General features: G+C 42.0%; 1 protein-coding gene across 1 annotated transcript; it reads left to right on the plus strand.

Annotated features, from left to right (window-relative positions):
* Positions 1–1,202: 1,202 nt before the first annotated feature.
* Znf551 (zinc finger protein 551) lies at positions 1,203–11,589 on the plus strand. The gene is made up of 4 exons (XM_032910004.1): positions 1,203–1,547; positions 2,103–2,141; positions 5,411–5,534; positions 6,884–11,589. The coding sequence occupies exons 1-4, from the start codon at positions 1,239–1,241 to the stop codon at positions 8,719–8,721; spliced, it is 2,310 nt and encodes a 769-aa protein (XP_032765895.1). The 5' UTR covers positions 1,203–1,238; the 3' UTR covers positions 8,722–11,589.
* The last annotated feature ends 4,237 nt before the right edge of the window (positions 11,590–15,826 follow it).

Below are 15,826 nucleotides of genomic sequence, written 5' to 3' on the forward strand. Positions count from 1 at the left end.
AACTGAACATACAGAGAGTTACAAATTCTGTTACCAATGCTTTTGACTGAAAGAATTTGAACAGCAATAAAAATGTATATTATGGCCTAACCAACAGTTTTTGCATGCATATGTGTATGTGTACTGACAGGGTATGGGTATGTGTGTATGATGAATACACACACACACACACACACACACACACACACACTGTGTGTGAGAGCACTGGTGAGGGGTTCTTAAAGGTGCAAGGGTGACGCATTAATATCTGAAACACCATAAAGTCCCATACATCATAGTTGGAATGACCTCATGTGACCTGCATCATGAAATCCCTGAGTGTGTACATACAGATACTGATACAGATGATACAAATACATATACAGATACATAGACACACATATAGCACCTAAACTACTACATGGAATATGTTCATCTGAATTTGTTTCTTTGTAGCCTCTTGATGCACAACAGACTTCATGGTGTCTGAAATAAAACAGAGGTTATCAGCCATACAGCAGATCCCAGAAATACCAGAACAGCTTCATTTAAGTATGTTTCCCTTGTCAGAAAACTGTAGTCACAAACTCATATCAGCATGCCTGTTTTCTTTTCTTTTCTTTTTTTTTTTTTTTTTATTAACTTGAGTATTTCTTATATACATTTCGAGTGTTATTCCCTTTCCGGTTTCCGGGCAAACATCCCCTCCCCCTCCCCTTCTTTATGGGTGTTCCCCTCCCCATCCTCCCCCCCTTGTCGCCCTCTCCCCAACAATCTAGTTCACTGGGAATGCCGAATGGCCGAGAAACACCTAAAGAAATGTTCACCATCTTTAATCATAAGGGAAATGCAAATCAAAACAACCCTGAGATTTCACCTCACACCAGTGAGAATGGCTAAGATAAAAAACTCAGGTGACAGCAGATGCTGGCGAGGATGCGGAGAAAGAGGAACACTCCTCCATTGTTGGTGGGATTGCAGACTGGTACAACCATTCTGGAAATCAGTCTGGAGGTTCCTCAGAAAAATTGGACATTGAACTGCCTGAGGATCCAGCTATACCTCTCTTGGGCATATGCCTGTTTTCTTTTAAAACTAAGTTCATAGGAGTCAGGCTTGGGGGCAGAGTACCTGCCTGGGGAGTGATGGAAACTACATTTCCCGGGATGCAATACGCGAGACGATGGGGGCGGAGTTGAACCAATGGAAATTCGGCATTTATTCTTATTTTGGGGGTGTATGTCTCTCCCTCTCGGTGTATGTGTGTGTGTGTAAGTGTGCGCACGCGGTTTTGTGGTTCTTGTCTGGAACTGGACTTCCAGCGTGGTGTTCTTGGCGATCGTTTTGGCGTTTCTGGGGTTTGTTTACCTAACTGGAAGCTCGGACAGCGTTGGGCTGTTCGGATGGCGGAGAGCCAAGAGCTGTTCTGCAGTAAGGAGGCCCGGCTGAGGCCCAGCGACTCCGCCCAAGTGCCCCGAGCCTTGCCTATGGAAGAGACCTCGGTGACCTGGTCCTTGCTTCCTCTGCAGAATCCAATGGCTGTGGCCACGCACAGGAACCTGGTCCAGGTAAGTGCTGTGCCCTGAGGCTCTCACCCGATCGCAAGAGCACCGGTAGAGGCCTCATTACGACCCTGAAGCTCCTAGCTGGTGTCGCTGGCAGGAGGATATCTGTGTGCTGGGGTTTGTGAGTGTTGCAGAGGGATGACTCTTGCAAAGACCTGGAAGGGCAGCTAGGCAGGGAAGATACAGAGTCTTAGTATCCAAGTGTTTGATGAAGCGGTTGTGAGGTCAGTTTGCTCCTGAGGAATTTGAGTTTAAGTCTTCGACACCGGGAACCAGTAAGAATTGTGAACAGAGGTCCTGTTCAGAAATAGGATTCTAAATTTTCCTGAAGTTACTCAGAGGAAGAACCAACAGGGAGAGACATGATAGGCGGGAGAGGGTAGTGTATTTGTCACAGGTGTGACAGCTCTCAGGTGAGATTCAGAACTGTGGACCATCACATAGATTTGTAGTCATCCCAGGCCTTCTGACCCCAGGATGGGCAGGGTCACTGCATGGCTGAAGCCTGTGAAGACTGCCTATGGCTGCTAGATTCTAACAGCCTCCTCCTTTTTTCAGGTTCCCCTAATTTCAGAACCAGTTATGGAGGTTGGCCTGGTAAGTAAATCCTGCCTTTACCCTCCTTACACCCATACCGTTTTTAGCTTAGTGGTGTCCTTGGTCTAGTATCTCAGTGTGCTCTAGTAGACATGAGTCTTGCAATCTTGAACAGGTTAGATACACAACCCAGAGATGTGTAGGCTGCAAATTGTATGAAATTGTTGGCAAGCATGAACAGAAGTGTAGACGGATACTTTTCCCCCAGCATATGCTAGTATGTGGCTGTGCCTGAAGGGGAGACGGAATTACTTAGACATGTGTAGATAGATCTCCTTTCTCCTTGGAATAAATCAGTGAGGTGCAGCACTCAGACCCAGAATATTTCTCTGAAAACCAGAATGTGTACTTTATATGTGGAAACAACAGTAGGATGTAGAGGAGGCTGGTGAGCCAACCTATTCTCCTCAGGCTCCTTGTTTGTTGCTGGCTGCTGCATGGGAAACCAACTGTAAAATAAGGGAAATAATGTTGTGTTGACACTAATCCTGTGAGTCCCAGATAAGGATTTGAGGATAGACCACAATACAACTTGGTGAGCCAGTGAGTTTTATTGGGGTTACTTACAGAAATGGGGGGTCACTAGATAGCCTTGTTCACAAAAGCCCACTACAGCATGGATCGATGACTCTGGGAAACTGGAATCCTGGAGCACATGGTACAACTTACCGGTAGTGTGACAGGTTTTAGTGTCTTTTCTGGGCACTGGTTTCATCTCTTCGGCTATCTCTGCTGTTTATATTGGGTTGAAAGGGGCCTTGTGCATCACTATGTAGCCCAAGTTAGCTTTGAACTTGTGACAGTTTTCCAAGTACTAGAATTACAGGCATGAGTCAAAATACCTAACTTCCACTGGTGATTGTTCGTTGGAGTCTTAGTTAGGGTTTTATGGCCGTGAAGAGGTGGAAACATTTAATTAGGGCTGGCTTATAGTTTCACAGGTTTAATCTGCTGTAGAAATATTTAATCTCAATCAGGGGTTTTGCCCTGCCTTCAGTTCTTGGATAAAAGACACACAACTTTTATTATTATCATAAGCTTTAATCAGCACTAGAGCTGGGCAGATATCTACCCTTTGTGCTATTAAAATCTATTTCTCCATTAATAACCCCAAGGTATAATTTGCCATGTTCCATCTGTGCAGCTCTTAACTCCAATTGTCTAGCCCTCGTGGCTATGTTCTCATGATTCACCTATCCCATGGCGGCTTCCTTCTCTCCACTTTCTTCTCTCTTTTCATATTCTTGCTCAGACCTCAAGCCCTGATAACCCCAAACCTGGCCTATGTCTCTTCTGCCCAGCAATTAGCTGTCGGTATCTTTATTTAATCAATAATGTTAAATTAAGGAACAAGGTCATGTTGTACATATATGTGTAGTCTCTGTGGGCAACCAGGCCTTGGGGGTCAGTATTTAGCATTACAATATACAGTAAAAGACCAAACGTCAACATTAGTTCATTATTGTCCTGGCACAAAGCATGGCACTGTACATGCAGACTTTGTGCTGAAGGAGCTTAGAGTTCTACGTCTTGATCTTCAGACAGCAGAAGGAGACTGTGTCACTGTACATAGCTTGAGCATTGGAGACCTCAGAGCCTGCCCCCATGGTGACATACTTCCTCCAACAAGGTTACACCTACTCCAACAAGGCCACACTTCCTAATAGTGCCACTCCCTGTGGTCCAAGTATGGGGGCCAAACCTATTCAAAGCACCACAGTAGGTGAGGTTGAACCAAAGAATAGCATCAGGTAGGATACCATTATAACAGGCTTGGGGCTACTTTGTAATGGGGTCTGTGAGAGGAACGGGTTGGATCCTGATTGAATTCCCCAAGGACTCTCTGGTATTGTCTTCTCAGATAATACCCCCCCCCCCGAAGAGCCCTAAAATTATGTATTGAGTAACCAGTAGGTATGTCAAGGGGTTGCTTTCAATGTGTAGTTGTGGTTGTATGTGAGTACGGTTAGAGAGGTGTGTGGAACGAAGAGGTCTATGTTTTTGAGGTGGAAGTGCAAAATGATTATCTCAAGGTCTTAACCTAGTAATGGAAGTTGCAAATCCTTGTTCGGTTGTATATAGGGGGAACGATGTGCAGGACTATGGGCCAGGTCTATGGTAATAAAACATGCAGCTTCACGTGTCAGGGCTAGAGTTAGATGTTGCCCATCATCCTTCTACGTATTGGTGCTGTGCAGGAGTAGTTAGTAAGACTGAGAGAACCTGGAGTGATACTCAGGCCTGATATTTCCTCCTGGGCAGGTAGGATTAGATGGGAGATGTGCATTACATTGGATTCTTCAAAGGAAATGGATCATAAAGTTCCTTTTTTCCTCCTATTATTCAGGGCCTTGTAATCTTGAGGGTGTGGCTGTGGGAATGTAATCATATGAGAAAAGTATGATTCGGAATGCTGTGTGCGGCACTAGGGAGATGGCTCAGTGGGTAAAGAGCTTGCTTTTCATGGATGAGGACCTGAGTTCAGATTTCCAGCACCCATATAATGCGTAGGCCCTGTAGACCATGTCTATAACCTCAGCACTGGGATTGAGGGTGGGGAGCAGAGACAGGTAGATCCCTGGAGTTCACTGTCTAGCCAGTGTGTAAACCGGTGCATTTTAGTTTTATTGAGAAGGCTTATCTCAACAAATAAGGTACAAACAATTAAACATGTCACTCAACATTGACTTCTTGCATGCACAAATGTGCAGAGGTAGTGTGAACTAATTGTCCCAGGACCAGTAAGGAGCATTCCAGTTTTATTGAGAAGGCTTATCTCAACAAATAAGGTACAAACAATTAAACATGTCACTCAACATTGACTTCTTGCATGCACAAATGTGCAGAGGTAGTGTGAACTAATTGTCCCAGGACCAGTAAGGAGTCATAGGATAAAGAGGTGAGCCCATGTTCCTTGGGTCTGGAAGATTTTTAGGGTCTTTGGGGGTATTATCTGAGAAGACAAAATTCAAGTTAGCCTATCTTCTCTCTGAAACATTTTTCTCCCTAACTAGTATCCGTGACAGCCACAGCACTGATAAAAGGGAGGAGTAGCTTTTATCCTAGGCCAAATTTCATCTTTCTGTTTATCTCCCTGTATTTCCGTGAAAGGGTACAATATCAGTGAACAGAGACTAGGCATCAATGGACGATATGATATGAGATGGAAAATAGAGAGAGCAAAGATATATATTGTGGGAAGAAGATTGGAGTGGCTGGAATTCTGAAAGAGAAGCCGATTATAAGCTGAATTGTTTCCACTGTGATAGGATGTGTCCTTTGAGGATGTGACCATTCACTTCTCCCAGGAAGAGTGGGTGCTCCTTGATAAGGCCCAGAGACTCCTGTACTGCAGTGTGATGCTGGAAAACTTGGCACTTGTGGCATCTCTGGGTAAGGTCCTTGCATGGCTCCCAGTGTCCAGGGTTTCATCTACCTTTTTACCTGAGAGTAATTGCTAACTTAGGAGTCATAACAAGTCTCAAACTTTCTCTATAATGTCCTATTCCTTGGTTTCTGCCTATTTCATGGAGTTGTCTTTTCTTTTTTTCTTTTTTCCTTTTTGTTTTTTTTCTTTGCTTTTTGAGTTCTCTTTCTATACATAGCCCCAGATGTATTGGAACTCACTACTAGGTAGACTAGGCTGGCTTTGAACTCATAGAGATCTACCTTTTCTCTGCCTCCTGAATGCTAGAATTAAAGACATGCACCAGGCTTAGTTGTAATTTCCTTATGGCTGCCTTTGTGAGAAATTGCCAATATTGTCACATTTATTTTAAAATGAATCGGGAGCTATTCTTGAAGGACTCTTTAAGTATTTTGTTATGTTTTCTTTCCTATGTAGTATTTTATATTAATTTGCTATGAGTTAGTGTGGGTCACTCATGCTCTCTCTCTCTCCCTCTCTCTCTCTCTCTCTCTCTCTCTCTCTCTCTCTCTCTCTCTCTCTCTCAATATTTACATTTCCATTACCCATGTGGTTGGGGATGAGGAAAGGTCTTGATTGCTTCATAGAGTTGAGAAGTCAAGATTATCTTAAAGGAGACCAGATCTTATGATAGGCATCCAGAGAAGGCCATGTTTACCTTATATCAGGAGGCAGCAGAGTGCCCACAGTGTTTTAGTAAAGGAGTTACCCATATCTCATTTCTACCTTTACTCCTTGTTTAATTCTTTGGCATCTTGAGATTGCACCTGCAACTTTTGACTCTTGGCTACCTTGATGCTCTGTTGCTTGCTTAGTTTTGACATAAGGTGTTATAAGGCACTTATACAGCTTTCATTAGTCCTTGATCACTAACTTCATTTGGGGGCTTTTGCTCAGTATAGACAGATCACCAAGAAACAGTCTGGTGGAGGCTGTTGGCTGAAATTGCTTGGAGACCCTGCTTGTCTTTTCCTATACCTTATTCCTATGTGTTTTGTCTGATGTGATATACCCCATTCTGTATTTGAAAGCAGCTCCCCCAGTATGTCTGCAGCTCTTTTGTTTTTAGAACACTTCAGTGTGTTCATTGCCTCTTCTCCATTTTTTTTTCTGTGATAACCCCTTTTCTATGTAGCACAGGCTAACCTCAGACTTATAAGCCCTTTGCCTTAGATTTCCAAGTGTTTAGAGTAAGGTGTAATCTAAATCCAGCTGGGTTTTTTTGCTTTTTTGTGTCTAGCTTACCTTTGTGATGGACTTTTCCCTCTCCAGCATGATTTCATTAGCATCTCCACATGTATTTCTCTGATTCCAGGTTCCTGTACTGGAATGGGGAATGAAGAGGTGACTTGTGAGCCTAATGCACCTGCAGAAGGGGTGGTATGTAACAAAAGTCCAATTCCCCAGGAGACTCATCTCTTTGAGGTACCTGTCCCAGCTTTGGAAGACATTGTGCACCAGACTGAGTACCTAAGCACACATCCTGTTCTGACACTGGGCTCGGGCAGAACAGGTTCCAGTTTAAATGAAGACAATAACCAGTATCAGAAGAGTTACAGTGGAGGAAAGTCCTGTGAAAGGGATCCTGACAAGGCTTCAGCTATGTCAAGCTGCATATCCCATGTGTTGACCAAGCCATTCATCTGTGGGAAGGATGGGGAGGAGGCCCTCACCTCTACAGTCTGTCTTCAGCAACAGGGTGCTTGTCATAGGGAACAGCCCTCCACGGGCTGTCTTCAGCAGCAGGACACTTGTAGTAATGAACAGCCTCACAGCAGCAGCAAGAGTGGGGAAGCACTTTTGAATGGAAAGAAACATTGTAAGGGCAGTGAATGCCAAAAAGTTTCAAGCTGCACACAGGGACTTGTTCAGTGTCCAAGTGCCTCCTCTGAGAAAAGGCCGTCTGAGTGTAGCAAGTATGAGAAAGCCTTCTCCTGCAATTACAAACTTGCTCAGCACCAGGACAGTCATCCGGGACAAAGGACATATGAGCACAGTCAGAATGAGAAGCCCTTCAGCAAAAAGTGCCGCCTCAACACACAAGACAGAATTTGTCCTCAAGAAAGGCCCTTTAAGTGTACTGAATGTGGAAAAGCCTTTATCTATAAATCTGAACTCATTTACCATCAGAGACACCACCGTGGTAGAGTACATTATGAGTGTAAGGAATGTAGAAAGTCTTTCACCTACAAATCCAACCTCACTGAACACCAGAGAATCCACACTGGGGAAAGGCCTTATCAGTGTGAACAATGTGGAAAGTCCTTCAGACAAAACTCTAGCCTCTTTAGACACCACAGAATCCATACTGGAGAAAGGCCATACGAGTGCTATGAATGTGGGAAATCCTTTAGACAGATCTTTAATCTCATCAGACACAGGCGAGTCCACACTGGAGAAATGCCTCACCAGTGTCGCGATTGTGGGAAAGCCTTTAGCTGCAAAGCTGAACTCACTCAACACGAGCGAATTCATAGTGGGGAAAAGCCTTATGAATGCAGCGAGTGTGGAAAATACTTCAGGCAGTTCTCCAACCTCATTCGACACCGGAGAGTACACACTGGTGACAGGCCTTATAAGTGCAGTGAATGTGAGAAATCCTTCAGTCGCAAATTCATCCTCATCCAGCACCAAAGAGTTCACACTGGAGAAAGGCCTTACAAATGTGGGGAGTGTGGCACATCCTTCACCCGGAAATCTGACCTCATCCAACACCAACGAATTCACACTGGCACAAGACCTTATGAATGTGAAGAGTGTGGGAAGGCATTCAGACAATGCTCTAGCCTCATCCAGCACCGAAGAGTTCATACTGGAGAAAAGCCTTATGAGTGTATCGAATGTGGGAAAGCCTTTAGTCAGAGTGCTAGCCTTATTCAACACCAGCGCCTGCACACTGGAGAAAGACCTTACGAGTGTAGTGAATGTGGGAAGTCCTTTAGCCAGAGTGCTAGCCTGATTCAACATCAGAGAAGCCACAGTGGAGAAAAGCCTTATGAATGTAGTGAATGTGGCAAGCCCTTCACCCATAAGTCTGACCTGATTCAGCACCAAAGGGTTCATACCGGAGAAAGACCTTATGAATGCCATGGCTGTGAGAAATCCTTTAGCCGTAGATCGAATCTTGTCCGACACCAGCGAGTTCACACCTAAGAAGAGTCTTTATCATGTAAGAAATGTGCTGCTTAGGATGTTCTTTATCACAGTACATAGGCAAAAAAAATGCATGAAGATGTATGCCTATCCCTGATTGGGCAAGGCTGGTAAGTAGGCAGCCTTGTGGGTTTTGCTTTTATAAGCACCTGACTAACATAAATTGGTGCCATTCTCTGAGCATCCCAGGTAAGTACCTGGCCAGTGTCCATCATCCTGGCCAGTATTTAATAAAACTTCTTTCAAATTTGGCTCCAAAAAAAGTGCTGATTTACAAGTGTAGTAACACTGGGGTAGACTCACAGCCCTCTCTGAGTTCAAAGATTCATTTAAGTTTCAGAAGTGGAGGTTATTTCAGATATGTGGGAAACTTTGAGGAGACTCATTCCAGTTTTTAGTATGCCCAGGGTCATGTCCAGATTTATGCCTTTTGCAGTGTCTGTGGTAGAAACCCTGTTACTCCTAGCACCTTAAGGATTATGAGTCTGACTGTCCCTGCTGAGTGCTTAGAGATGCAGACCTCTTTACTCTGCTCCGGCCTTAGCTTTGGAGACCCCTCCTTTCCTTACAGGGTGGCATTCTTATTTAGAAAGTGTGGTTTGAGTTGTGCTTTCAACTTTGCTAGGAAAGATAACCTTGTTTAGGACAGATTTTGTTCTCACACCTTGCTCCTGACGAACATTTCCAGGCTGGAACTCACCAACTTGTGAAATGCTTTACTCTCACCTAACTTTTGAAAAGGGAATCTGTTTATGCTCCTTTGATCTTAAAAGTTCTGCTCATTCTGTGGTGTGACTTACCAGCTGACCTGTGATGTCAGCATGAAGGGGTGGACCAATTTCATAGATTTCCTCACTTTCTGTTTGAAGCAGCTGTGTGGAGTATTGGTCTAGTTTTCATGGCTGCACCTACCCTCACAGGAAAGACTTTTTTGGGTTTTGTGTTCCTGACTTACTGAAGTGATTATGATTTTTGAGAGGTAAGAAGTCTTCATGAAGAGGTGTGTTATGACAACCCCAGGTACTTCTGTGCCACCTGAACAATTCTGTCCACTTTTCCACCAGGATGTCACATAATTCCTAGCATTGTTGAGGGTAGTCTCTTCTGCTGGCCTTGTACTAGAGCCGTTGGCTATGTGCTGAATAGTGTGGAGGGTGGCAGTTTGTGATTAGGACAGGAACTGAGTTAATGGATGCAAAGATAATACTGCATTTCTTTATTATGCATATATGTGGCTTGCTTCACATGGACTGTAGTACTTGTATGGAGGTCAGAAGGCAGCTTTTGGAGTTGATTCTATTCTACTATGTGGGCTCCAGAGATTGCATTCAGGTCATTAGCCTTTTGGTGAGCCCTTTCACCTACTGAGCCAACTCTCTGACCCTGGAACATGCTTCTATTAAAAGTTCACCTACAGATGCTCTAGTCATTTTGTGTGAGTTGACAAATTCTCAAGATCTTTTTAGCTATTTCCTGTGGCTCTGGTATTTTTGTCAGAGAAAACAGTGAAATGATTTTGTGGATTCCTATATTTCCCCAGTTCTGCCATGGGCCAAAGTTGTTCAGTCAGAAAAACAAGGTGAGGAAGAAGATTCTGTGGGGTGGAGTATAATTCTGACCTTACTTGTGATTTGAAGGGTAGTAACTTTTATTACTTACGAAGACTGGCTGCTGGTGGAGCAAGGCTATGATTCTCAGATTCTGAGTAGAAAGATGATGGAACCCATATCAGGTTGTGAAAATGTTTTGAGAACAGCAGGGCATCTAGGTATACTGTCTTGGGCTACTTTTCACGGCATTATTTCTGTATCATCTGCATGATTGATACTTAAAGGACATAGCATGGCATTGTGGCATGTGCTTGGAGTTCAAATTTCTAGAAAGGCAGAAGAATGAGGAGTCTATGAGCCCAAGAGTTTGTGGCTCATTGGGAGCAACATAACATGACTCTATCTCACAAACAAAACCTCAATTTGGTAAAGCCTTGAAATCATTACAGTTATAAAAGCGAATTTACCTGTCATCTATATATTTATAATGTGCCCCTTTATTAGCATTTCCTACCTCTCCTGGAAACTGGTGATTTTGTTTTTAAACTTTAATTTTTAGGTGTATGGGTATTTTCTCTGCATGTATGTATATGTGCCTAGTGCTTGGGAGGCCAGAAGAGGGAGAAGGACTGGAGTTACAAATAGTTGTGGGCCATCGTGTGGATATTGGGAACTGAACCTAGGTTTCGTGGAAGAACATCTAGTGGTCTCAACTGCTGAGCCGTATCTTCAGACTTTGCTTTTTCTTAAGCAACATATTAGTTTACATGATTTAGAATTTTAAATTATTGCCTTCAAAGCATGAATGCTTATATATGTATGTATATATATATGTATATATATATATATATCTTGTATAATTATTTCAAGATTCAACAGTGATGCTCATATGAAAACTTGTTACTATTGCTGAATAGTGTTTTGTATGGCTCAACTAATGTTTGTTTATTAATTTATTTAAAAAAGTTTCTTTATAGATTTTTCATACAACAAAGGCTGCTGAGAATATATATTGTCAGTTTTATATAGTTATGCATTTTAAGCACCTTTTGTTAATAACTCAAATTGTAATATAGGAGTTATAGATGAATATTTTAAGAACAATTTAGAAAATGCCAACTGTGATGCGTTTGCTCCCTTTTGTATTCCCACCAGCTGAATGTGAAAGTGGCTGTTTCTGTCCATCCCGACGTGTTCACTATATGAATAGTCCTTTAAGATTTTATCCCATTTGGTGAGTCTACTGTGACATTTTACTATGTATTTCAATGTATTTCCTTAAGTATTCTGAAATAAAACACATTTTTCATGTGCTTAATTGCCGCATCTGTAATAAAATGACTACGTAGTTTTTATTTTCCTTCAGTGAAGTTGTTGTTGTTGTTATTGTTATTATTATTATTAATCATTAATTATTTTGAAACCATGTCTCTCTATGTAGTTTTGGCTATTCTGGAGCTTGCTATGTAGACTAGACTGGTTTAGTACTCACAGAGATCCTCCTGCCTCTGCCTCTGCTGGAATTAAAGGTTCTTGATGCCATACCAAGCCCAGATTTATTTTACAGATAGGACAGAGTGTAACATCAAAGATACACAGGATTTGCTAATGCTTTAGTGTTATGAACAGTATTTTGTTGTGCAGAACAATTGCTTTTGAATACTGGAAGAAAAATTTTTCCTTAAGGTTTTTGTCATACATACAATGACATGCCTATGTTGACCATTGATAAGTAAGTTTAACATACATTTTTAAAAGCCCACCAATCAGTTTCTTAAGTTAAAACACTCATTACTATAATAGGCCCAGGATTGTGGCCTTTCCCAGTTCCCTTCTGTCAGTACTGGTGAGATCAATTTTTGTATGCAGAGATGTCACTATACATAGAGTCTGGGAGAATATGTAGTATCAACATTTTATGGATTCTGTTTCCAACTTATTGATTGAATTGCTGCACATGACCCCAAGAACTCAGGTATTAATCAAACATAGGAACTAAGAGTGGTAGATGTTAAATATTTGTTTTAAAACAATTGTGGGGTTGGGGATTTAGCTCAGTGGTAGCGCTTGCCTAGCAAGCACAAGGCCTTAGGTTCGGTCCCCAGCTCCGGAAAAAAAAAAAAACAAAAAAAAAAAACCAATTGTGATATAACTTATTAGACCTGTGTACCTTTAAAACATTTTTTGATATCTTTACACATCTGTTTCTCCAAAGCAAATGTCCTTCCTACTCTTTTAATATAGTTTCTTTAGTGCATACAATTACTGATAAAGCAACTAATTCTTTAAAAATAATTAAAAATTGGATAATTCCTTACTTGTATACAATGCACTATGAACACATTCTCCTAAATATTGTTACCTTCTCTTATTCTTGTCCCTCTTGCTGATCTTCTTTCCAGCTAGTCCTCCTCCTGGTTTGGAGTGTGTACGTGCTATGTCTACACATGCACATATGTGCGTGCCCCTGTGTGCATGCATTCAGAAGTCACAGCAGATAGTTGAATGTCCTCTAGCATTCTCCATCTTAGTCTTTGAGACAAACTCTCTCATGGCACATAATGTCTTTTGACTGTATTTGCTTACTACTCCCCCTAATTCTTCCCCAGTTTACCCTCTACCTTCTACCCTTTCCTGATTTTCATTCTCCCCCTTCTCTCTCATTATCTATCCTCTCTGTCTGTCTCCTTATCCCCTGACCCTATGTCTAGTTAGTGTTTTTCACATGTGCATGGGTGTGGGATCACCCACAGTAGTATGAGCAGCTTAACATGACTCACATTAAAGAAAATGGGCTCTTCTTCTTCCTTATCCATTAACTGTCAATAGCTCCTCAGCTAGAAGCTCACGAACCCTTTTTCTCTCCCTTTGTAGAAAATCTAGTGGCTTGATCCCCTGCATATAGGTCTTGGGCAGACAACACTAGCTTCTGTGTGTTCAAGAGGGGAACTGTCCTGTCATGTTTAGAGGACACTGAAAGCTTATGGGCTCATAGGACTCCAAGATGACTTAGCAGTTAAGAGTACTTGCTGCTTTTGCAGAACACAGGTTTGGTTCTCAACCCTGATGTCAAGCAGCTGCTCAACTCAAGCTCTGGTGCTTTGACTCCCTCTTCTGCTTTTGAAGGAACGCAAACAGGTACTCCTTCTCCACAAACACACACATCTATGCATGTAAAAATGAAATCAATTGGACATAGTACTACCTGAGGACCCAGCTATACTACTTCTGGACACATACCGAAAAGATGCTCCAACATATAATAAGGACACCTACCCTTCTCAAAATTTTTACCCAGAGTTGCTCCTGTCTAAAGGAAATACATGGGCAAAGAGTGGAGCAGAGCCTGAAGGAAAGGTCATCCTGCCACACCTAGGTACTGCAAACCCAGTCACTATTGGTGATGCCAAGAAGTGCTTGCTGACAGGAGCCTGATATGGATGTCTCCTGAGAAGCTCTGCCACAGCCTTACTGATACAGATGAGGATACTTGAAGCTAACCATCAGACTGAGCATGGGGACCCCAATGGAGGAGTTAGAAAAAAGACTGAAGGAGCTGAAGCAGTTTGCCACCCCATAGGGAAAACAAAAATGTTAACCAACCAGATCCCTCAGAGCTCCCAGGAACTAAACCACCAATCAGAGTACACATGGGAGGACCCATGGCTCCAACTGCACATGTAGCAAGGGATGGCATTGTCTGGCAATAATAGGAGGGGAAGCTCTTGTTCCTGTGGAAAGCTCAAATAGCCCAGTGTAGGGGAATGTCAGGAAAAAGGAAAAATAAAATAAAATAAATTAATCAGGCAGGAAACAGAGAGTGAGATAGGAAAGACTAATTTGAATTTAGTTTACAGCTATTTTACTGAGACTTTTTGCATCTATATTTTTCAAGAAGAGTCACCTATAAGTCTGTTTTTATGTTGAGTCTTTGTCTTATTTTGGCATCAAGAGAACACTGGCTTTGTAAAAAGAATTTGGAAGCATTCTTTCCTTACCAATTTGTAGGGCACCCTCCTGTGGTGAACAACGGCACTGCGCATGCGCAGGCTTTGCACCTGGCATCAGTCGGCCGGTAATATGCTAATGAGGGAGCAGCACCATGCTAATGAGGTAATTCATGCTCCGCCAACCCCTGAAGGACAATTAGCATAGCCTCAGCTGCTGTGTATATAAGGTGAGCACTCTTGCTGCTTGAGGTCCCTGTATCAGCAATGAAGGTGTCCTGCAATAAAGGCTGTTGACAAGGATCCGACGGTGTTGCATCTTCCTTGCCGGACGAGGTGGGCGCCACACCAATTTATTGGAACAATTTGAGGAGTGTTAGTATTAGTTATTCTTTGAGGATCTAGTAGGCTCATGTACCGGGTCTTATATTTTCAAATTTTGAAGAGTTTAAAATTATTAGTTTAAATATAATTACTTAATTACTCATTAATATTTGTTTTTAATATTTCAACTTTATATTACACAGTGGGTTTCTTTTCTAGTTTTATATATTTGAAATTCTGCAGAATTATTGGACACACATTTCTTTTCTAGGTTTGGAAAGAGAATTGAAAATACTCTGCATGCCTTCACCACAGTTTTTCCCTTTTCCAATGCACAAAATCTGAAGGTCAGATATTTTATGGTGTTTTAGAGTTCTTCCAGTCTTTGTTCATATTTTCTTTTCAATTTATTATTGATACTTACTACATTATCTCATTCCTCAATTTGGACTTCCATAACTCACTATTTGTTTTCTGCCTGATCCCTTTTCTTGATTTGGCTCTCTACTGAGGATTTTACTTGGCTTATTCATTTTTTTTCTTTGCAGTATCATTTCAGGTCAGTTATTCCTCAGCATTTCTACTATTATTTTCAGATCTTACCATTTCCTTTCCTATTTCATCCATTCTCTGTTTTTGTTCTTTTAGAGTTTATTCATGTTATTTAATTATTTGAACATACTTAATATCATTTTTTAACTCTTTGTCTGGTAGTTCTTCTAGGTAATTTTCATTTGGTGTCATTATGATGGGGCCACTGATTTGTGGGAGAAACTTTGCTTATGTTTTTGAGCCAGGACTGTACATCTGGAGTCAGTGTGTTAGATGAGGTATTCTTTCTTTTCTATTTTTTGTTTTTGCCTGCCTGCCTGCCTGCCTGCCTGCCTGCCTGCCTCCTTCCTTCCTTCCTTCCTTCCTTCCTCCCTCCCTCCCTTCCTTCCTTCCTTTCTTTCTTTCTTTCTTTCTTTCTTTCTTTCTTTCTTTCTTTCTTTCTTTCTTTCTTTCTTTCTTTTGTGGTTATTCCAATGTTCTGTGAAGAGGTGTGTCCTAGTAGATTTGGTGTATCCTACTCCTCTGGTGAACTAGTTTTGAAAGTCAGGCCCTCTGTTTCCAGTCTTTCTCTGAGGGTAAGGCTTTATTTTGTGTCAGCTAAGACCTTATACCTGGGATTATAACTTGTCTTCTGAGTGTGGATCTTTCCACTACCTGTGATCCTTAAGCAAGATCACATCTGGTTCCCACTCTGGTTCCTCATCTACTTCTGGAGCTTATTTGAAAAGTGTA

This window comes from Rattus rattus, chromosome 8 (genome assembly GCF_011064425.1).
Source record: "Rattus rattus isolate New Zealand chromosome 8, Rrattus_CSIRO_v1, whole genome shotgun sequence".
In the NCBI taxonomy this organism is placed as follows: Eukaryota; Metazoa; Chordata; class Mammalia; order Rodentia; family Muridae; genus Rattus; species Rattus rattus.

What these genes read in the sequence shown, in the direction of transcription:
- Znf551 (XM_032910004.1), top strand. Translation starts at nt 1,239, where the DNA reads ATGTGTGTGTGTGTAAGTGTGCGCACGCGGTTTTGTGGTTCTTGTCTG. An exon ending in CAGTTATGGAGGTTGGCCTG is followed by an intron (nt 2,142 to 5,410) that starts GTAAGTAAATCC and finishes CCACTGTGATAG; the next exon opens with GATGTGTCCTTTGAGGATGT. An exon ending in GGCACTTGTGGCATCTCTGG is followed by an intron (nt 5,535 to 6,883) that starts GTAAGGTCCTTG and finishes CTCTGATTCCAG; the next exon opens with GTTCCTGTACTGGAATGGGG.